Here is a 21,639-nt window from a genome sequence, read left to right on the forward strand (position 1 = left end):
TCCTTAAGAGAAGTGTCCCCAGACCTTGTGACCCTCCGCTCCCTTTATACTCTTGGCTTCTCTGGGGGCAGGGGAGGGTGGGGACCAGCCCTCAAGGAGTAAATCTTGGCAGCAGGGACCTCTTGCTGTGAGCATTTTGGCCCAAAATATACTCCAGCCCTATGAGCATGACAGAGGCCAGGGCTATGGATAAAGCAGTTCCTGGGGAGGAGAGAGCCCTGGGAATGCCGTCCAATCCCAACCAGCATGAGCCCTCCTAGTGATGGTCAGCAAAGAGCAGAGAAGGGCAGTCCTCCTCAGAGGGAGCAAAGCTCTATAGAGTAGCGGCACAGTAAAGTACGAACTCGAGTTATCTAACTGGATTTGGGCCCTGGGTCCACTATTTTCTGACTGTGACCTTTGGTAAGTTATTTTACCTCTCCAAGCATCAGTTTCCTCATCTGTTAATGAGAATAATGGCTCCCTCTTAGGGTTATTGTGAGGATTATTACAAGCTATTACCGAAAAAACACTTAGCATGGTGCTTGGCAACAGTGAGCATTCAGTAAATACTAGCTGCTGTTATTTGGGCCACTTGCACTAGGAAGGGATTGGGCCAGGTTTGCCCAAGTCCACTGGGCATCTTTAGTAAATTTCTCTTTTTCCCCTCCTATTGGCACTCTCTGAATTCCATTTGCTGCCCCCTGGGAATGCCTGGCTTCTACTCTGTTATGACAGATGAGGAGGTAAGAATGCCCCTGGGAGGTTACTCCCAGTCTTCCTGGGCCCACCCTACAATCCAAATCCATCTCCTGTCCTGTAATGGGAGTAGGCATGGAGGGAGACAGAGCTGCTCCCTATGGTTGAGCAGATTGTTCACTGCACAAGAGCACTGGGTGGAGGGGGTAAGTGGGGGGCCGAAATCTAACCTGTGTTCCATTTGACAAGCTGTGCACCTGTGGGGCTGCATCTCCCCAGAGGGGGATTTGCACAAAAGCACTGTATGAGCTAGTTGCAGTCCTAGAAAGAACAGACCTTTTGGCAGATGATGAATCTTGCCAAGTGCTCTGTGGGAAGGCTGTCTAGGTAGCCGTTGGATCAGTCCCCACCTGGTTCTCCTCTTTTCAGCCTGGGGCATTCTAGAAAGGGGTCGCTTTTTTGGGTTACACACTATTTGGGTCCTCAACTTGGAAAAACTCAAGGTGGACTCTGCTCTCAGCAGTCCTGTGTCCTCATTTTGGCAGTGTCCTGATTTCACTGCATTGTTCCCATAAGTACTTTGGCTATTCTTGGCCCATGTTTGATAAGATGGTCAAAGCTCTTCCTACTTCCATTATTTTCTCTTGCCGTATTTCTCTATTACCCAAAGCCTAACAATGGCCTCTAATGGGTCCCATTCATGGGCTGACTCAGGATGGACAGTTGGCCACAGATAGAAAGCAAATGAGTGCATAGTGGGGGTCAGCCTAAGCTCAGATAGTGGAACAGCTGAAGGGGAGGTGACCAGAAACAAGGCTGCCACCTCCCACTGCCATGGGTTCTTATCCAACCCTGAGCTCAGCTGTAGGTGGGAGTGGCTACTTTCAGAGATTATCTCCATGCAAGACAGTAAGTCCCTCCCTCCCTTTCTCCCTTCCTTCCTTCGTTCCTCCCTCCCTTCTTTCAATGAACAATTTTTATTCAGATGCCTAGCACTCTACTAGGCACTTTTAGGGGACGCATTGAAGTTTCACAGCACACACATTCCTTGGCCTTGAGAAACTTGCCATGATATGGTTGGGGAGATAAAACACAAACAGGAAACATTTAAACAACAATATGAAATAGTTGGTGCTGAAATGTCAAAATAGATGGAACAGACTGAGTAAGTGCTCTTGGAGGGTCTTAGGAGAGAGGGAGTTCGCAGGGATATGGGTAGGGGGTCAGGGATATGGGTAGGCCCTCCTTCCCAAAGCCAAGGGATGGTAGTGTCTTAGCTAGCCTTTTGCTCACCCCTAGATGCAAATCTGTACCTTTGGGAAGGGGTTAATATTTTCCTTCAGTCAAGATTTGATGTTTTTGACTGAGCAAGCTCCTCCCTGTTCTCCCCCATCCTCACCCCCTTTTTCTGTGCATCATGTTTTAGTTTAGTAAGTCAAAAGCCTTGGCAACAGGATGGCTCCTTCCTAAAATAGCTCTTATCCTGTCTCAATAATTACAGCTTTCCAGCCCTGTTCAGCAACAGAGTTGCTCCCCAGAAGCCGAGAAGAGAAGGCTCCCAGGCAGCTGGGCTGCTGATCTTCTCTGACATTCTGGAGGTAGGATGGCATGGAGGTGGGCCAGGTGCTCTCTAATGCATGAGAGAGCTAGGCTCTCCCCAGCCTGTCCCCCAGCCAGCATGGCCCCATGCAGCCTCAGGATGGAGATGCTGTGGTGCTGGTGTCCAAAGCCTCTGATTCCTCTAATCTGGGAATGGTTGACCATAGAGTCTGTTCCAGATTCCATTCCTGGCAGGGGTTCTCTGGTGGCCTGGCCACGATGCCTGGCTTGTGGAAGGCATCATGTTTGTTGTTGAGCTTCACAAGCTTCTCTGGGTGAACAGCTGGGGATGGCACCTGATTCAGCCCATCTCTTTCTCCTAAGTGTTAGTCCCTTCCCAAATGGCCCTTCAAGGCCCTTTTGTCTAAGGAATGGAGTGGACAGATGCTTCTCATCCTTGGATTGGGACATTAGGGGCTGGAGTCTCCCTAGAGGAGTTTGTGCTGGACTGAGGGAAGCATTCCTGATGGGGTTTTTTTGGGATCAGAACTAGCAAAAGCTCAACAGGAAGGTCCTGAGGGTGCCCTAATGGGTCACTGGGGGCTGTCTTCTCACATAGCCCTGGGGAGTTCCTGAAAATAAAGCAGTTCTGATGGGAGGGACTGCAATGCCTTTGATGGACAGGGTGTGTTAGCCCCAAGATCCTGTTTCCTCAAGGCATCTGACCTACTCATCCTTAAATGTGACTTCTCAGGCTGTCATAGGGCAAGGTGGTTTACTCTCTGCTCTATCAATTATGCAAGAAACCAACTCTGGAAAATAGGCCAGGAATCAGAGGAGGCCATCTCACTGATAATTAAGGCAGACCTCAGTGTCTTTTGGATGACATGTCATGTGACCCCTGAGGGATAGGATGATCAGCCTCCTGTTGTCTTCTGAATCACAGGAACATTTTGCTCAGGTTGGCTTCCTTTACAAAGAGAAATCCAAAGCCTTTGAGGAACTCAGGGAGTTTCCACATTCATGAGGATGTTCACAGAATCCTAGGTCATGGGCTATCTGGAAGGAACCCTCCCTCACTTTTTTTTAAAGTGCTCTGTTGCCCAGGCTGGAGTGCAGTGGTGTGATCCATAGCTCATTGTAATCTTGAACTCCTGGGCTCAAGTGATTCTCCTGCCTCAGCCTCCTGAGCAGCTGGGACTATGGGCACCAGCCACTGTACCTGGCATTTCTCTTGCTTCGGGTAGAGGTTCATAGTTGAGAAGAAAGAGAATCATTGAAAGAATGGAGCAGAACTGCTGAAAATGGGGCAAGGCATCTCGGGAGGCTTTTTTTTTTTTTTTGAGACGGAGTCTCGCTCTGTCGCCCAGGCTGGGAGTGCAGTGGCATGATCTCGGCTCACTGCAACAATCAACAGGAGTTCATTGTAATCTTGAACTCCTGGGTTCAAATGATTCTCCTGCCTCAGCCTCCTGAGTAGCTGGGATTACAGGCACCCACCACCACGCCCAGCTAGTTTTTGTATTTTTAGTAGAGACGGGGTTTCACCAAATTGGTCAGGCTGGTCTCAAACTCCTGACTTTGTGATCTGCCTGCCTCAGCCTTCCAAAGTGCTGAGATTACAGGCATGAGTCCCCACGCCCGGCCTTGGGAGGATTTTTATAGCAGTTTGACCATTGTTGCACAGCTTCTTAGGAAGCAAGCATCTTACCCCGTCAGATGGCACTCTGTTCATTTCCAGCTACCATGGGCAGCCAATTCCAGAGCAGGATGGAAGGCTGGTGACCTCTGGCTAAAACTTGCTAATTTGGGGACAGGCTAAGTTGACCAGCTCATCAGGGTTTGCCTGGGACTTTGCTGGTTTTAGCACTGAAAGTCCCATGTCTCAAGAACCCCCTCAGTCCTGGGCAGACCAGGACAGTTGGTCACCTAGTACAAGCTGTGGTGCAGTCTGCCTGGAAGCACAGAGTGAGGGGACAATGTCCTGGCTTCACAGTGATACATGGGCAGGTTACTCCCTCTGCCTATAAAATGGGGGCAGGAAAATACGATGCTTTTCTCTCAGACTTGATAGCAGAGCTGAGGCCAGACTCTCTTCTTAGTTCTTTGTTTTGCCCAGAATAATCCCACATAGGGAAAAATCTGCCACATCCATCGTGGACTTTTTGGTGTATTTTCAGAAGCTGTGTGGTGACTGGAACCAATCTCCAACATCACATCTTTCTGCAGAGTAGTTTGGTGCTGTTTGAAATGGTGGATTTTCCAAGTAACAGAAACAGTGGGCCTGGGTAGAGTAGGGAGCTTGGCTTCACAGGCCAGGGTGCATACTCGGGTGAGGAAGTAAATCTGTAACCAAGGAGCCACCCTGACAGGTGCTCAGCCAAAGGCAGGCTGTCCTGAGAAGCAGAAATGGCCATGTCCCTCACCCTCCTCTGCTCAGCTGCCTTTGGCTCAGCTGCTGTTAGGGGAGCAGCAGGAGACAGCTGCACCTTGAGGGCTGAATGAAGCCTGGAGGAGGGGGACAGAATGTGAGGCAGTTCCTGAGGGAAGCTCAGGCTGACACTGTGGGTGTCGCTTCCTTGGCACACCCACTGCCAGCAAAGCCATCTAGTTCCAGGGGTCTCCACAGTGGCTGTTTCCGGGAATTTGGGTGGGTAGGTCTGAGACCAAGCACTAGCTTTCTAGAGATGGTGTCTAGCTGGAGAAGCTGACTCCACAGATGGTAGTGGCTTGGTCATTCCAATGTCACTTTAATTTAAGGCATTACTCTGGTATTCTCTGTCCTCCCATCTCTCTACCCCTATTACATGTGCACACTCCAAATCCTTTGGAGGGAAGGCATTTGAAATAGTCACAGTTGACAGTTACTGGTTTGATGTTGATAATTTTCTTATTAGTGGAGATAATAGCTACCATTCATTTAGTGATCACGTTAAGTGCATTAGTGGGTTTTCATAGTAACCTATGAGTGGATTTATTCTCCCTGTTTCACAGATGAAGAAACTGAGGCTCAGAGTTTGTTCATCAAAGCTGGAAGCATTTTAAGGAGCAGTCTGTCCCAGGGAGTCAACTATATGGTATAGAAACCCTTCTTCTATAGCCACGTCTCCCTGGAAAATACTTCTCAATATTTCAGCAGCACCTTTAGGTATCAAGAATTGTGAAGGGAAAGGTTTTAGTGGGAGTAACATCTGTGTCCTTGCCTGTGAACCATGAGGCTGGGAGGTGGGTGTGAGCTTGTGAGCAGCCAGGATGAAGGGCAAGTGAAGGGTCAATGAAGCCCAGAGCCTCAAGGCTTGTCTGGGCTCTAAAATCAGAATGGAAAACTAATCAATGAGTCCTTTTAGTCAATCCATATTGATCAGCCATCTCCTGGGGGCAGAGGCCTGGACACCCAGACAAACATCACATCACATGTTTGCTGATTTGAAGTGAGCAGAGGTTAAAAGAGAAGACATACTCCCTGCCCTTGAGGAGCTTGTGGTTAATTCGGTAGAGAAAAGTATACAGATGGGTCACTTGAAAGGGTGTGGACATCAAAGGACAAAGCAAAGTCCAATGAAATGAGTCAGCAAAGCTTCCAGCATGGAGGCATATGGAGGGTAAAAGCCAGGGAGACACAGATATTGGCACAGTATAGTGAAGACTTTGGTAACTTGGCTGCCCAAAGGTTGAAGGGCAGTTGTTTAGAATCAGTGAGTTTTTGACCATTGGAGGTAGGTATTCGAGCAGAGGCTGGGAAGGCAGGGGAGCCTTCAGACATCTGGTGAGTAGTCACATCAGGAGGTTTGTAAGTCCTTTCCAACCCTGAGCTCCTATAGCCCTGCCCTGCTCGTGGAGGGTGTCGGAAGGACTGTCTGGCTTCTAGCACTCCACCAGTTCCGGAACTGCCCCTCTTTGCAGTCATTCGGCAGGTGCCAGGAAACACAGTGTTCCCCAGCCTTGCCACCCACACCTTATGCCTGCCTCCAGGATCATGGGACACGTGGCAGCAGCTGGGGGAAGATTTGGGCTTAATGTATTTTGGTTTATTGCCTTTGTCCACCACAGACCTCGTTGGACAGACTTGCTGAGGTTTCCTTGAAAGACACAACCCAGTGATAGCCTTTGGTCTGAGGGCTCTCTGACTGTATCATCAGTGACTCATCTATCTCACTGGGGAAGGGATGTATGATTAGTTCTTGCACCACTTTAGGGAAACTTAGCTACTGAGAGGCAGAAATGGCCATTGCTAGTTATGCAGATCTGAAATCCTGATTTCCTATGGTAATTGCTGTTTATTATCGGCTTTGAACCTGGGCCCTGGGATGGCCCACATGCAGCCTTCTTGCTTAGGTCCTGTGCCACACAACCTGTACCTATGGGTGGGCAGGAAAGACCTAGTGGAGGGGGCCAGGACATACCATGTTGGCCTGACCTAAGCGACGGAGCCCAGGACAGCAGACTAGAGCTATGGTAGCTGAGCTGAGTTTCCCAGCTAGACACTCCCCTAGACACTTGGCTCAGATACCGTGCCCTAGCAGTGCCTGGGGAGTTGTACTCTAGTCAAGGCCATCAATGCTTGGTGGGATATTGAATTTTGAGGGAGAGCTAGCGCTCCAAGAGCTGAGCCATGCTGAAGCAGAGTTGGCCAGGCCACCTGCTGGCTGGAGATGAGGAAGAGCACTCAGTAAATTGCCAGTGACTCACGCAAGGGCTGCTGTATTAGACTCTAACTCCCTCACACAGAATGTAAGAGCTAGAGTTGAGAGAAGTCCAGTCTTCTCTTTCAGTGGGGGAAAGAGAGGCCCAGAGAGGGCAAGGGACTTTCAGGCAGTAAGACAGCCAAGTTAGCATAGGACTTGTGGCCAGGCCAAGTTCTCTCAGAGTCCTCCGAATGCTGTGGTAGGTTAGCATGCAGGGCTTGTGCAGGGGGGATGGCTCAAAGTCAGTCTTCAGCTTTTATTTCACCCAGCATGCCTCATGTTAGGCCTGTGGTACAGTGATTAGAAAGAGATTAGACCAATATTCTTGGCTTAGAGCTAAGTTCCGTGGTCCCAGGACTTGCTTAGGGCCTCACTTTCCTCAAGGCAAGCTGGTACCAACCTTCCTCAGGACACACAGGGCCCTCTGGCGCCTGGGCAGCAGGTGCCAGAGAAGAACTGGGATTCCAGCCACAGCTCAGGATGAGCTGGCTGGGCTGCCTTTTGAGATGTGTCTGTGTCCACACTTGGAATTCAGCTGAGATCAGGGGAAGGGGCATGTTATAATAGTGGAAAGTAAGGGTTTCTGCTGGGTCCTGTCTTCCCTGATGTAGGCTTTCTCCTCACCCCAGGCTACAGGACTCTGGAAGCATGTAAGAGGTATTCTTAGAGTGCATACATGAGTACTGGAGGCCCAGGGCTTTGAACAGTGGGGCTTTGTATAGCCCAAGCTTGACATTTGGGGCTGATGGTAGCAGCAGCTGCTGCTTCTGCAGACTTCCAACTGCCATTGGTTTCTCTCTTTATGTCTTTGTTTTCCTGAGTACAGCTTCGGATGCTCTGATCTACCCCAGACCTTTTCTGGGAGCCTCTCTTTACCTTTAGAGGTTCCCTTTCAGGGGAGCCAAGCTGCTGCCCCCATTCTATACATTCTCCCCCTTTTCTCAGATCCTGGGCCCTCTCCTGAATCACTGCATGGCCAGCCTTTCTCCAGCACCTCCTGCTGCTGCCTTGTTCTCTTATCTTCCTCCAAGGCCTATAGTAGCATACAGCATATCCTCCTTCCCCCACTCCATCCACTTGTAGAAGGCCAGAGCTGCAAGGAAGCTTAGAAATCATCTAGTTTAATCCCCTCATTTTCAGCTATGGAAACTGAGACCCTGACGGGTGAAGCAAGGCCACCCAACTAGGAAGGTTTCTCCTCAACCTGCTGGCTCGTGAACACCCTGCCATCTTCCAGTCCACCAGTGCCAAACAGCCAATAACAGCTCCAGTAGCAGCCCCATTGTTTTTCTCAGCTTGATCTTACCTGCTGCCTCAGGCCCTCTTCCCTCCTCTGGCTGAGTTCTAACTGGTCCCCACCACTGCTACTGGTTCACAGATCAGACTGAAATACAGCAGGCAGGCCTCTGGCACTTCTACCAACAGGGAGGGCCGTGCCTGTGGGTCTCAGTTTTGTCCAGAGTGTATTCAGGCAGAAGCCAGTCAGCCTGCCATTGAGAGAGGGGTCTTGGGGGTCAGGACGGAACATGCTTCTGGAAACTTCCACAGGAGCCTGACCAGCTCAGACCCTACTTAGCTCAGGGAATCCCTCACCAATACCCCACTCACCAAGCATCTGCCTTCCCCTAGCTGCTGCTCTGACCCTTCTGAGCCTCTAATGCCTCTAAAGCTTCAGGGGCATCTGTCCCCTCAGCATCTCACCTGCTTGTGGGAGGAAGACTGGCCCAGCTGGGCCTGGGTCACGCCTGGGGTGGCCTCTCCTGAGGCCCTCCCCACTATCCTCAGCCACAGGCAAGGCTTCTCCGCCCTGTTAAAGCCACTCAGCCTCTCCCTTCCATCCTTCCGGCAGATGATCCCTGCAGCAAATCCTCTTTAATCTGTAATCTGCGGTACTGCACGAAGGGAACCTGTCTCTAACCTGCCCCTTCACAGCTCGGGTGGAGGTAGAGAATATCTGACATTCCCCTTTAGGAGGTGTGGTGATCAGTAACTTGGGCATCAGCCGGCTTCACTTTGTGAAAACCTTGCTGAATCCGTGCGCTAACTAACGGTTTCTCTCCAACTCACAGAGCAACTCCCCCTCCCTTCCAAAGGCGTCTTCTTCTGGGGATGCCAGGTGGGGCGTTCGGTTTTCTTTGGCAACTGGCTCAAGCCCCCGCGGTACTTCTGGAGCTGAGTAAAAAAGAGCCAGGTGTCCAGTGCTGCCCGGGGACGAGGAGCTGAGGCTCCCCGCTCTGTCCTGGGTGACCCTATGCTCTGCGCCTCCTGGGGTCGCGGGCTGCGAGGCCGGCCCTAAGGTGGGCACCCCGACCCGGCTCGCGCCGGCACCCCTAGCAGCTGAGGTACAGGCCCCGCCCCGGGGACGACTCGCTCCGCCCCCGCCGCCGGGCCCCTCCCCCAGCTGTCCGCACTCGAGTAGGCGGGAGGGGGACCGCGGTGCTGCGAGGTCGGCGCGCAGCTCCGCAGCGGGTCGCTCGGGCGCTGTCCAGGCGGAGCCGGCCCCGCCCGGGCTGCAGCCATGGTAAGGCAGGCAGGCAGGCAGGCAGGAGGGCGGGCGGGCGCGGGTCAGGGCCGGGGTGCGCAGGGCGGGTCGCTCCCGGGCGGCTCCAAAGGGACCCGCGGCGCCGCAGCCGCGGCTGTGCAGGGTGGGAGGCGCCGTCGCCGGCCGCGGGCACAGGCTGGCACTGCTGTCGAGCGGCGGTGCGTCGTTGCTCCCAAGTTTTTCCCTCTGAGCAGCCACGGAGTGGGCCCCGACCCCTAGATAATGCCTGCGGTCTAGGATGAAGGGGTGGGTCCGTGCTGAGGGAGGTGCCCGCTGGTGGAGACGCGCATGTTGGGGTGGGGAAGGCGCATCAGTGGTGAGCGGAGGTGAGGGTTCCCATCCTCGCCTGGGTCAGCTTTTACCTGAGTAACCCCTCCTCACCCACCTACCCTGGGCACAGGGGCCAGTACCAACTTCATTTGGAAAACACAGAGGAGGCCCACAAACACTGCCTGCCTCCCCAGGAGGGATGGTGAGACGCTTGGCCCCTCCTTGCCTCAGCCTGACAAGGGGCAGTCTCTGGGCCTTTCTCAAAGGGACCCCTGAGTGAGAGAGAGGCCCAGTCCACCATCCTGCCCGGTGGGATTAGCTATATCCTTCTGCCCCCGGGGACAGGAACCATGGAAAAGCTTCCTCCTGCTGCATCTACCCCCTCCCTGCCCACCAGCCAGGTCCCTCTGCAGTGTGTGGGGGTGGGGGCACCCATCCCTGCCACCTGCCTGTAGTGGGAAGAGAAACAGTAACCCCAGCCAGCCTCCCTGGAGGTGCCCAGGTAGGAAGTTTTGATGCTTGGCTCTGAAGATGTCATCTCTTCTCCTGACATTGTTGCCAGAGCCTGCCACAAATAACATAAGGATGTCAGGACCTCCAGGCCACACACCGTCCTCTCCTCCCAGTCTGGAAGCCCCACAGCCTTTGCCCTCTGCATTGGGGAACACGAACTCTTTACAGCAGCGGGGGATCCCTGACTAGCCTGTGGGGCGGGATGGTGGCTGTGGGCAGCCTCCAGAAGGGAACTCCCTGGGCCCCCTGGGATCAGAAGCTTTCAGGACGGGTAGGGCCAATCTTTTGGGCTCTTGTCTCTCAAGCTGTGTCCAGGCAGAGGCCCAAGCCTTGGCCAGGAAGTCTTGGTGACCCTGTGACCTTCCCCAAAGGGGGGTTCCTGGGAGAGGCCTGTCCTTATTCCTGTCCCCCACTTCTCCCCACATGGTGGATGGATGGACTGATTGTTCTAGGGATGGAAGCCTAGGGAAGTACTGATTATCCCCAGTGCCAAGTCCAGCAGGGGCTAGAGGGGCTTTTTCTGCCACATACTAAGTTCAGTTCAGCTGAGGTCTTGATGCTTTCAGCTTGTCTGAGGCCACCCTGTTCTTCTCTAATTAAAGACACCCCCCCACCCCAACCACCACCACCAAAGTCCCCATCCTCAGGCCCCTGCCCTCAAGCCAGCCAAGTTCTTAGGCTGACTGGTTCAGACCAAACTCCTCTATGAGGGTCTCTTTGTCAAAGGAGGTCAGTGTCCCAGCTGCTTTGGGAATCAGTGGGGGAGACCTCCCCAACCCAGGTGCCCCAGGGGGTTTAAATTTACATGTGAAAAGAAAAACAGGCCAACATTAATGACTATCCTGTGACTTGGGATGCACCTTCTCTTCTCAGGTTCAAAGCAGTTTAAGGAATCTATCATTTGGGAGTGCTTTCTCTCCCCGGCCTCCCTGGGAGGCAAGGAAGGGCCATTCACAACTGAACATTAAGGTCCTCAAATTAAGACACTATCCAGACTCACAAAAGATGTTTCCACCCAACCAGAAACAGTGGCCCCCTGACTCCTAGTTGAGTGTACACTTCCAACCAGGCCCCTTAATTTGTCTCCCACCTAAATGGCAGCTCTGAAGCTTCTGGGCTTCCAGCCTCCCCATTGCGTTGAACCCATGCTCCTTAGAGACCAAGTGCTAACAGCTCCCCTGTTGATGCTATGGAAGTCATGGAGTGATGGAATTGATACAGGTTGCCATGAGTCAGAGGTCAGGTGTCCTAGGGTAAGGGGAGTCCCTGAAGCAAAGTACCCTCTGTGGCTGGTGCTCCCTGCAGGGAAATCTAGGAGCATATTTCTGAAGACAGTTCCCCACTGGGGAAAAAAAAAATGAACGCTTGGGAAGAAGTGTGGGACCATTCCCATGAAAACCTATATGGGGAAGTACAGGACATCTCATCCTACTCCAGCACTGCTTAAAGTTAAGATGAAAGAGAGAGATTGGGGGATTCAATTCCTTTGGGAATGGGTATCCTGGGTGACTGTCCTCATGTGCTGATGGGCCAGGTCACTTGGGGACAGCTCATAGTCCTCAGGCAGACCACAGTGTCCTTGGGGGTTAACAGGAGAGGTCAAATGGATCAAGAGCCTGTGCTGCAAACAGACATTGGGAGGTTGGTGCTGTGCCCACCAGGGTAGGCAGCAGGCAGGCGTCATGGGGCAGCCAATCAGAGGAGGAGGGGACTGCAGAGGAACCAAGTGATCCTGCTGCAGCTGAGCTGTCCTTGGAGGGTGGGAGCCAAGGGAAGGGGAGGAGAAGAGGGGTGGGGAAGGACATTCCACAGGCTTTTTTGGCCCCTGCCAGAGACAGAAGGAGGTCAAAGAGAAAGGGAAAGGAGCAAGCCAGGAAGCCAGACAACAAGAGCATCAAAACAAGACTGTTTCTGTGTGTGAGGAACTTTGCCTGGGAGATAAAATTAGACCTAGAGCTTGCTGACAGGGAGTCTGAAGCGTGGGACATGGACCGTTCACTGGGATGGCAAGGGAATTCTGTCCCTGAGGACAGGACTGAAGCTGGGGTAAGGTGCTGCTCTGGGAGATGGGTGGACATGACCTGTCTTCCCCCTGCCTTGGCTGGGATTGGGGCTGAAAGTCAGAAAATGATTTGGTCACTGGCAGAGCTGGGAGTGGGCATGGACAGGCAGAAGGCGGGGACCCTGGTGTCCTGACTCCTTGTCTAGAGCCCCTGTGGCCCCCTCAATGCGGATGAGCAGCCAGGGCTGGCAGAGATGAGGATGGTGCTGGGTTCCTGGAGGCACTGCTGGAAGATCGTGGGGGCTAGGGATCTTCATTAGGGCCTTCCTTTCTCCCATCCCTGCCCCTCCACTCAGTGCCCCTGGGAAATCAGGTGAAGCACAGCTTTCTCTGTCCCACCCTTGTCCTGACCCGCAGACCAACTGCTGGGTCATTGTGGATTTGTGCAGAGAGGCAGGATTTCCTGGAATTCCCCAGACTTACTAGCTGCCAGACAACAAGTCCTGCTGCCCCCCAGTCCCACCCCTTCTCTGTTGCCATGTAATTAATTGTCCAAGCTGGGACACTTTGAGAGTGAAAGGGCACAATTAATCACAATGCCAGGACAGCAGGCATAGAATAGGATGTATGGTCGCCACTGGACCTCACAAATATCATGGGTGAGAAAAGCCTTGGGTTAGGCTTGCCTCAGGATAGCCTCTTCTGGTCACCCAGCCTCCACCTGCTGGTTCCAGTTTTGGGCTGAGGGGCCTCTTTTCCTCCCCTCTGTCCAGGCAAGCACTGGAGACTATAGCTATAAGCAGGTGTGAAGACTTGAGAGGCAACAGCCTGGCAGTAGCTCCTAGTAGACTTTTCCCTCTAACCTCCCTATCCCAACCTCTTCCCTCTGGCATACACCTGGCAGTATGCATATCTGCCTCCCTCAATTCTTCCCTTTGCAGGAAGACTGTGGCCATCTTATCTCCCCCACTCTAGTTGGGACTCCACAGTGGTCTGGGGTAGTCCCCACTGGCTTGGCTAATCCCCAGAGAGTGAGTCAGCCTCTGCAGCCGGCCCTTGTCTATTGTCTGGGGGTGGCACGTGGGTATTGTGAGGCAGAGCTGAGCCCAGCACTGCCAGGCACCCCACAAAGGAGGCTGACCCCAAAGAAGAGGAGAATCTTTAGGGTCTAGAGCTGACAATGAGAGTTGGGGGAAACAGTCCCTCTTCTGAACTGGAGATGGGGTAGAACAGGCTTCTACAGAGCAGTCAATCCATTCTCTGCCTTCCACTCCCTGTGGGTCATGGTTTAGGCCAGGCCCTCTCCTGTACTGCTGGCTCTGGGCAAAGGGGGTAAGGAGATAACTGAGGGTGCTTCCCCTTGTATGTCCGTCACAGTTGGGGGCTGTCACAAGCTCTGGAGGCCCAGCCGTCCTTCAGCCTTCCCCGGGCTCTTCCATCCTCCCTCACCTGGTCTCTCCCAGCTGCCTTCCACCCACAGTCAGCATCCACTGGCAGGTTTACTTTTCTCTTCCAGGGCCCAGGGTCAGATTTGGGTGTGGCTCAGTGTCTGAAGTAAGGGGTAGGATCAGCTATACTGAACGCTGGTCTGTGAACCCTGGGAATTGAGCACCGGCAGTAGAATCTGTACCCCAGTCCCCCAGCTCACTGACCAGTAGTGACAGGAGGTACAGAACCCCCCGCTGGTTGACCTGCCTGATGCAGGCAGCTTTCTTCTCCCCGATCTACTTTCCTCATGTCCCTGCCCCATTCTGATGCACTGTACTCTCCTTCTGGGTTTAATGCCTCTGTCTGTTCTATCTTAATCAGTCCGGCCTTACTTCCTGGCCTGAGACAGTCCCTGGCTAGGCCAGAACCCCAGGAAAGGCAGCCCCAAAAAACATGCTGCTGAGAAGGAGACCAGAACTGGAGTTCCTCAGTTCCCTAGAGCAGTTTCCAGGACTCTGGGGGTGCCCAGGGCTCTTCTTGGACCCTGGGGCCCTGCCTGGCATCTTGGATTGGGGAGACTTGTGAGCAGGTGAGGGAGGGATGGTGAGCACTTCCTCTGGCTTGGCTGCAGTTTCTTTCTCTTCTAACCACAAGTGCTTTCCCTTTCCCTCTTGCCTTCTCTTGTCTTCTGTCTCCTTCCTCATTCTTCCCTTCCGGCTCCCTTCCTGGCACCACCCATCTATTCCACCCACCTCGCTTCCCCCAGATCAAGCGTTTCCTGGAGGACACCACGGATGATGGAGAACTGAGCAAGTTCGTGAAGGATTTCTCAGGAAATGAGAGCTGCCACCCACCAGAGGCTAAGACCTGGGCATCCAGGCCCCAAGTCCCGGAGCCAAGGCCCCAGGCCCCAGACCTCTATGATGATGACCTGGAGTTCAGACCCCCTTCGTGGCCCCAGTCCGCTGACAACCAGCAGTACTTCTGTGCCCCAGCCCCTCTCAGCCCATCCGCCAGGCCCCGCAGCCCATGGGGCAAGCTTGATCCCTATGATTCCTCTGAGGTAGAGCCTCCAGCCCTGCCTTTACCTTTCAGTGGGCTGCTGCAGGAAGATCGGGGGCAGGGGGCAGTGTGTGTGTGTGTGTGTGTGTGTGTGTTTATCTGGGACCTCTTTCAGTCCTGTGTAAGCCCTATCTCCATGATATCTGCCCCCAAGGGCACTGGAAATTAGCAGTTTCAGCAAGGGCAGGAGGCCCAGCTGGTGGTCTCAGATGGGAACCCAGAGAAGTCTGGCACTGCTTCTTTAAGGCTGGGGCAAAGGCCTGAAAGGGAGAGAAGATCAGCGCTGGGTGCCAGGGCCCCTTTGGCTTCTCACCCTGATGCATTCTGCCTTCCTGTCTACTAGGATGACAAGGAGTATGTGGGCTTTGCAACCCTCCCCAACCAAGTCCACCGAAAGTCCGTGAAGAAAGGCTTTGACTTTACCCTCATGGTGGCAGGTAGAAAAGGGGCAGGGCTGGGTTGGGCAGGGTGTGTTTCAGGTGGGGATAGTGTGTGTGTCCATGAGTGGGAAGGGAGTATAGGTCGGAGGGAGCAAGCAGCGAGTGGCTGTACTGTTTTGCAAAAAAGCCAGGAGTCATTGGTCTATGAAAGTGTACGTGTGTGGGGTGGGGTGGGGGTGGGTGTACGAATTGGTTGCAAAGAGCATCTGACCAACAGTTCCCTAGCATTTGCCTCTTTTTGTGTGACCTTGGGCAATCTCTTGCTCCCCCAAGCCAATCTCTGTGCTTCCTCCCAGCTCTAAAATGCTATAGTTTGGTTAGTCTAGTTCCGATTAGATAAGAAAGCAGTTCCCCCTAAACCTTGATCCAGTGGAGTTGCTTTTTGGCTATAGATCTTACCTTCTGATTTGGTGCCTCTGTCCTCTCTCCTCTCAGGAGAGTCTGGCCTGGGCAAATCCACACTTGTCAATAGCCTCTTCCTCACTGATCTGTACCGGGACCGGAAACTCCTTGGTGCTGAAGGTAAGGAAAGGAGAGAACAATCAGGCAGACTTGCCTTGGGAAATTAAACTCACTCTAGAGTCTGGGGGATGGGGCTCTCCCCAACATGCAGGAAACCATGGCTTCCTAGAGAGACTGACAGCAGCTCTCCATAGGCCTATCTGCCTGGCAGCCCACCAGCCAGCTCCCTAAAGATTTGGGTGCTGAAGCAGGGCAGGGACCAGAGTCTTGCTCTCTGAATGAGTCTCTGACCCCCAAGGATTCCAGGAATCCAAGAAAAAACCGGGAGCAGAAAAGAGGCTGGGGCCAGAGCCAACAGCCACCGGCATTTCCTGTGTTGGGAAATGTACTCCTTGCTGGTTCCCAGAGAACAGTCCCCCAGGCAGCTTGGGGGTGGAGAAGGGGGCAGTGTGGATGAGGCAGTCTGGGCAATGAGGCTGGTTCATCCTGACTGGGCAGGTCCCTGCCCTTGCCCTGGCCTCAGTTTCCCCCTTCTCCAGAGCGGATCATGCAAACCGTGGAGATCACTAAGCATGCAGTGGACATAGAAGAGAAGGGTGTGAGGCTGCGGCTTACCATTGTGGACACACCAGGTTTTGGGGATGCAGTCAACAACACAGAGTGGTATGTCTGACTAAGTGCAATCCCAGCTGCCCCTGAGCCACCCTTCTCCATACACAGGTACACACATAGGCCCAGATATATCCATACTTATCAGGAGGAAGCTGTCTATGACCTTGAGCATGTGACTTCCCTTACTGGACAGCCATCTTCGCCTTTATAAAGTAAGAGGGAAAGGATTGGAATAGATTATTTTTAATGTTCCTTCCAATTCTGCCCTATGATTCTATAATGGGGTAGGGACATAAGAAAGAAGAGGCTGAGGCAGAAGGATCACTTGGGGCCAGGAGTTCAAGGCCAGCCTCGGCAACATAGTGAGATCCCATCTCTACAAAAAGTTTTAAAAATTAGCTGGGCATGGTGGCATAGGCCTGTAGTCTCAGCTACTGGGGAGGCTGAGGCAGAAGAATCACTTGAGCTCAGGAGGTTGAGGCTGCAGTGAGCCGTGATTGCGCCACTGCACTCTAGCCTGGAAGACAGAGTGAAACCTTCCAAAAAAAAAAAAAAAAAGATGAGAAGAGCCTCAAAAAGCAAACACATGTGAAGTGTGTAAACATGTAGCACAGAGTTTGATTACATAGTAGTTGCCCAATAAACTGTCACCCTTTTTCCTTTCACTAGCAACATTTTAGGTGTCACAAGCAAGTCTTGTTGAAGGGCTGGGCATGCATGGAGGGAGGGTAAAGGTGAGGAAGAATAGGCAAAGGGGAAAAATGGTAGAACTTTGTTTAAACTCCAGGCACCCTCTAGGCTACCTGCAGAAAGAAAAGTTGGCTTTACCACAACCCCCTATCATTCAGGCTTGAAGGACCTCCCTCCAGCTAATGGTCAGTAAGTCTGACCATTACCTCCAGCTTAGGTAATGGTCAGACCTAAGTGAGTAGATGAAGAGGGGAATGGATGAGATTGACAGGAGAAAAGGTGGTAGCTTTGATGAAGAAGTTAGGCAGGCAGTGCTAAGAGCGCTAGACAGAGAGTTCAAATCTTGATTGGCATTTAGTAACTTCATGATCTTAAGCAAATGATCCCCTTCAATCAATTTACCTACTGTCTCTTACCTTCCATAATACTAATAATTTCATTTGCCAGGCACCTCACAGTTTAAAGTGCACCTCCATATATACTCATTTTGTCAGACATTTATTTAATTAAAATATACCAGCACTTACCACCTCTCCAATTGATCTGAACATCACCCAACATGACGCATGCGCTCTGAAAAGTGTAAAGGGCTATTTACAGCATACTCAGGGATTTTAACAATGATAATTGCAGGACCAGCAACATAATTTGTTGGGCCCAGTGCAAATGAAAATGGAGGGCCCATTTTTCAAAATTTTTAAGAATTTCAACATGGCAACAGCAGAGCATCAAATCAGGTAGAATGTATTGAGCACATACTAGATGTCCAGCCTGTGCTGGACATTTTAAGGGATTCAGAACAAACATGAATGATTCCTATCCCTGAGAGGCTTATAGTCAAGTGGCAACAGGGAAGCAGGGGAAGTGGGGGCAGTTCTCTAACATGTTTCAATCAGATAGCAACTTAAATTAGTAAATGGGTCAGGCAAGGTGTAGTGGCAAGTGCACTGAGCTGTAGGGGCTCAGGTGGGTAGAGAATTTACTAGCTAAATGACCTACAGAAAGTCCTTTTCCTTTCCCTTTCCTTTCCCTCTCCTTCCTCCTTTCTTTCTTTTCTTTTTTTTTTTTTTTTTTTTCTTTTTGAGACAGGTTCTCACTCTATTGCCCAGGCTGGAGTGCAGTGAGCTGATCACCCGCCTCCCGGGGCTCCCTCGGCTCAGGTTATCCTCCCACTTCAACCTCCCAAATAGCTGGAACTACAGGTGTATGCCACCACACCCAGCTAACTTTTTTGTATTTTTTGTAGAGATGGGGGTCTCGCTACATTGCCCAGTCTGGTCTTGAACTCCTGGGCTCAAGTGATCCACCTACCTTGGCCTCCTAAAGTGTTAGGATTACAGACGTGAACTACCACACCTGGCCTGGAGCAAATCTGTTAGCTGCTCTGCATCTAGTTTCTTCATGTATGAAATGATAGTGATGATGATCATAATGCATAATGTCGACCTGTCAGGGCAGTGAGGATTAAACAAGATAATAGAAGAACAAAGGATATGAAAATTGAGGTTCTTGGGGGAAATTTATTTATTTGTTTTGCTCTGTAGTGAAGACAAGGGGGGAGCAGTGTGTATTGGTATAGTAAAAGGAGCCTTCATGGAAGAGATGGTTCTTAGGGCCTTGAAGGATGGAGTGGGTTTGGAGAGGTGGAGGAAAGGGTAGAAACACATGAGCAAAGAGGTTCTGAGGTTACACTGGAAACCTGAATTAGAGTTTCCCTGGCTTCCAGTTGGTATTTGCCTGCAGCCACCTTGCTATTCTTTTTTTTTTTTTTTTTTTTTGAGACAGTCTGGCTGCATCACCCAGGCTGGAGTGGTATGATCTTGGCTCACTGCAACCTCCACCTGCTGGGTTCAAGCAATTCTCCTGCCTCAGACTCCCGAGTAGCTGGGACTACAGGTGCACACCACCACGCCCAGCTAATTTTTGTACTTTTTTTTTTTTTTTTTTTTTTGAGACGGAGTCTCGCGCTGTCGCCCAGGCTGCAGTGCAGTGGCGCGATCTCGGCTCACTGCAAGCTCCGCCTCCCGGGTTCACGCCATTCTCCTGCCTCAGCCTCCTGAGTAGCTGGGACTACAGGCGCCCGCCACCGCGCCCGGCTAATTTTTTGTATTTTTAGTAGAGACGGGGTTTCACTGTGGTCTCGATCTCCTGACCTTGTGATCCGCCCGCCTCGGCCTCCCAAAGTGCTGGGATTACAGGCGTGAGCCACCGCGCCCGGCGTCTAATTTTTGTATTTTTAGTGGAGACGGGGTTTCACCATGTTGTTCAGGGTGGTCTCAAACTCCTGATCTTAAGTGATCCACCCGCCTCAGCCTTCCAAAGTGCTGGGATTACAGAGGTGAGCCACCGTGTCCAGCCTATTCTTACTGCTTTGTTTGATCACCTGGGCCCTTTCCCTCTCATCAAGCTAGCATTTATTAAACTTGCCTGAGTACTCAGTCTAATTTTGTATCAGGACATGTGAGATACACCCCATCCCATTCAGGAATTTCCCTAAAGATTTAGTAAAGTAAGCCAGGGAATAACAATGTCTTAAAAACACTGCTCAGAGAGTGGGCTACTACTTCTCTGTAGTCCCAGAGCTCACTAGGTGGCTCCCACTCTCATAGTTTCTCTGCTTGTCTGTCCCTGCCCCAGCTGGAAGCCTGTGGCAGAATACATTGATCAGCAGTTTGAGCAGTATTTCCGAGATGAGAGTGGCCTGAACCGAAAGAACATCCAAGACAACAGGGTGCACTGCTGCCTGTACTTCATCTCACCCTTCGGCCATGGGTATGGTCCAAGCCTGAGGCTCCTGGCACCACCGGGTGCTGTCAAGGGAACAGGCCAAGAGCACCAGGGGCAGGGCTGCCATTAGCAGGTGGTCACAGATTCCTGTTCCCCAGGCTCCGGCCATTGGATGTTGAATTCATGAAGGCCCTGCATCAGCGGGTCAACATCGTGCCTATCCTGGCTAAGGCAGACACACTGACACCTCCAGAAGTGGACCGAAAGAAACGCAAAGTGAGGGAAGCTGGTGGTGGGAGGGGATGAGGTGGGCTTCTAGAAAGGACGTGGTCCCCAGAACTGTGGGCCCCTCATCTGTTTGTCAGATCCGGGAGGAGATTGAGCATTTTGGAATCAAGATCTATCAGTTCCCAGACTGTGACTCTGACGAAGATGAGGACTTCAAATTGCAGGACCAAGCCCTAAAGGTGGGGCCACTCTAGGGCATCCCCTTCCCATCTTGTTTCTTCCGGGTAGAAAAAGGGAGTAGAATTCTATATTCAGGCTATCAGGGTGGAAAGGACCCTGGCTTCCTAGAGTGAAGCAGAGAAGATGACGATACAGGTGGAAAGAAAGAGGTGAGAACAGAGGGTGCTGACAGGCACCCCTAACCTCTTCCAGGAAAGCATCCCATTTGCAGTAATCGGCAGCAACACTGTAGTAGAGGCCAGAGGGCGGCGAGTTCGGGGTCGACTCTACCCCTGGGGCATCGTGGAAGGTAAAGCACTGAGCCTGTAACCAGGGTATCTCCTTGCCCTCTGTCTATGCCTCTGGCTGACCCCTAGCCTTGCTATGCAGTGGAAAACCCAGGGCACTGCGACTTTGTGAAGCTGAGGACAATGCTGGTACGTACCCACATGCAGGACCTGAAGGATGTGACGCGGGAGACACATTATGAGAACTACCGGGCACAGTGCATCCAGAGCATGACCCGCCTGGTAGTAAAGGAACGCAATCGCAAGTATGACCAGAAGCCAGGACAAAGCTGGCAGGGGGAGATCCCAAGCCTAGCCTTGGGTGAGACCAAGCCCTACTTTTGTTCTTCTGTAGGCCCTGGGCTTAATCTAAGTGGGTGCTGGAGTCCTCCTAGCCTTATCAATCCTTTTCTCCCCTTAGCAAACTGACTCGAGAGAGTGGTACCGACTTCCCCATCCCTGCTGTCCCACCAGGGACAGATCCAGAAACTGAGAAGCTTATCCGAGAGAAAGATGAGGAGGTGAGAGCAGTATGGGTAGGGGAGGTCCCCTGTTTGATCACCAACGTTGGTATCTCTTTGTTTGGTAATAGAAAGATCCCTGGCTCTGGTGCATATTTGGGTCCTAGATAGGTCAATAGGTGGTTCTGTCCAGAGTCTCTATCACACCTCACGGCTACCAAAGTTCTGGCTTAAGGGATTAGAAATTTGGGGCACTTCCCCAACACTAAAGGACTCTTCAGAAGGCCACATTTTGATGCCTGTGCCTATTCCAGCTGCGGCGGATGCAGGAGATGCTACACAAAATACAAAAACAGATGAAGGAGACCTATTAACTGGCTTTCAGCCCTGGATATTTAAATCTCCTCCTGTTCTTCCTGTCCATGCCGGCCCCTCCCAGCACCAGCTCTGCTCAGGCCCCTTCAGCTACTGCCACTTCGCCTTACATCCCTGCTGACTGCCCAGAGACTCAGAGGAAATAAAGTTTAATAAATCTGTAGGTGGCTTCTGGTGTCCCTGTGTGTATTTTTATGACCTCCTGGAGATCAAGACCCTGGGACCCAGTTTTGAAAGGCTAATGGGAGAAGATGTTGGTTTCTGGCTTTTAGTAGGGAAGGGAGAGTGGGGAAACTTTCCACTTCGTTTCCCCTTCTAAGTCCCTGCTTAGAATCCAGCCTGGCTTCTCCATCTTAAGGATCTTATCTATCATGCCTCTATTATCTGGGGTCTGGGTCTCTCTCCATCTTTCACACATA

General features: G+C 52.0%; 1 protein-coding gene across 7 annotated transcripts; it reads left to right on the top strand.

Moving 5' to 3' along the window:
- Positions 1-572: 572 nt before the first annotated feature.
- On the top strand, positions 573-21,390 carry SEPT4 (septin 4). 7 transcript variants are annotated; one of them, XM_025361604.1, is made up of 13 exons: positions 573-725; positions 2,180-2,276; positions 14,424-14,720; positions 15,063-15,156; positions 15,595-15,681; positions 16,161-16,284; positions 19,561-19,695; positions 19,809-19,926; positions 20,016-20,117; positions 20,311-20,407; positions 20,488-20,650; positions 20,806-20,905; positions 21,160-21,389. In XM_025361604.1, exons 1-13 carry the CDS (start codon positions 718-720, stop codon positions 21,217-21,219), a joined length of 1,482 nt encoding a protein of 493 aa, XP_025217389.1. In that variant the 5' UTR covers positions 573-717; the 3' UTR covers positions 21,220-21,389. The 7 variants fall into 7 exon arrangements, 6 of the variants coding, with proteins under 6 accessions (XP_025217389.1, XP_025217391.1, XP_025217392.1 ...); XM_025361606.1 differs by lacking the exon at positions 2,180-2,276 and having other exon boundaries at positions 579-725; XM_025361607.1 differs by lacking the exons at positions 573-725; positions 2,180-2,276 and adding an exon at positions 9,301-9,423.
- The last annotated feature ends 249 nt before the right edge of the window (positions 21,391-21,639 follow it).

The sequence above is a fragment of the Theropithecus gelada genome, chromosome 16 (assembly GCF_003255815.1).
Source record: "Theropithecus gelada isolate Dixy chromosome 16, Tgel_1.0, whole genome shotgun sequence".
Taxonomy (NCBI): Eukaryota; Metazoa; Chordata; class Mammalia; order Primates; family Cercopithecidae; genus Theropithecus; species Theropithecus gelada.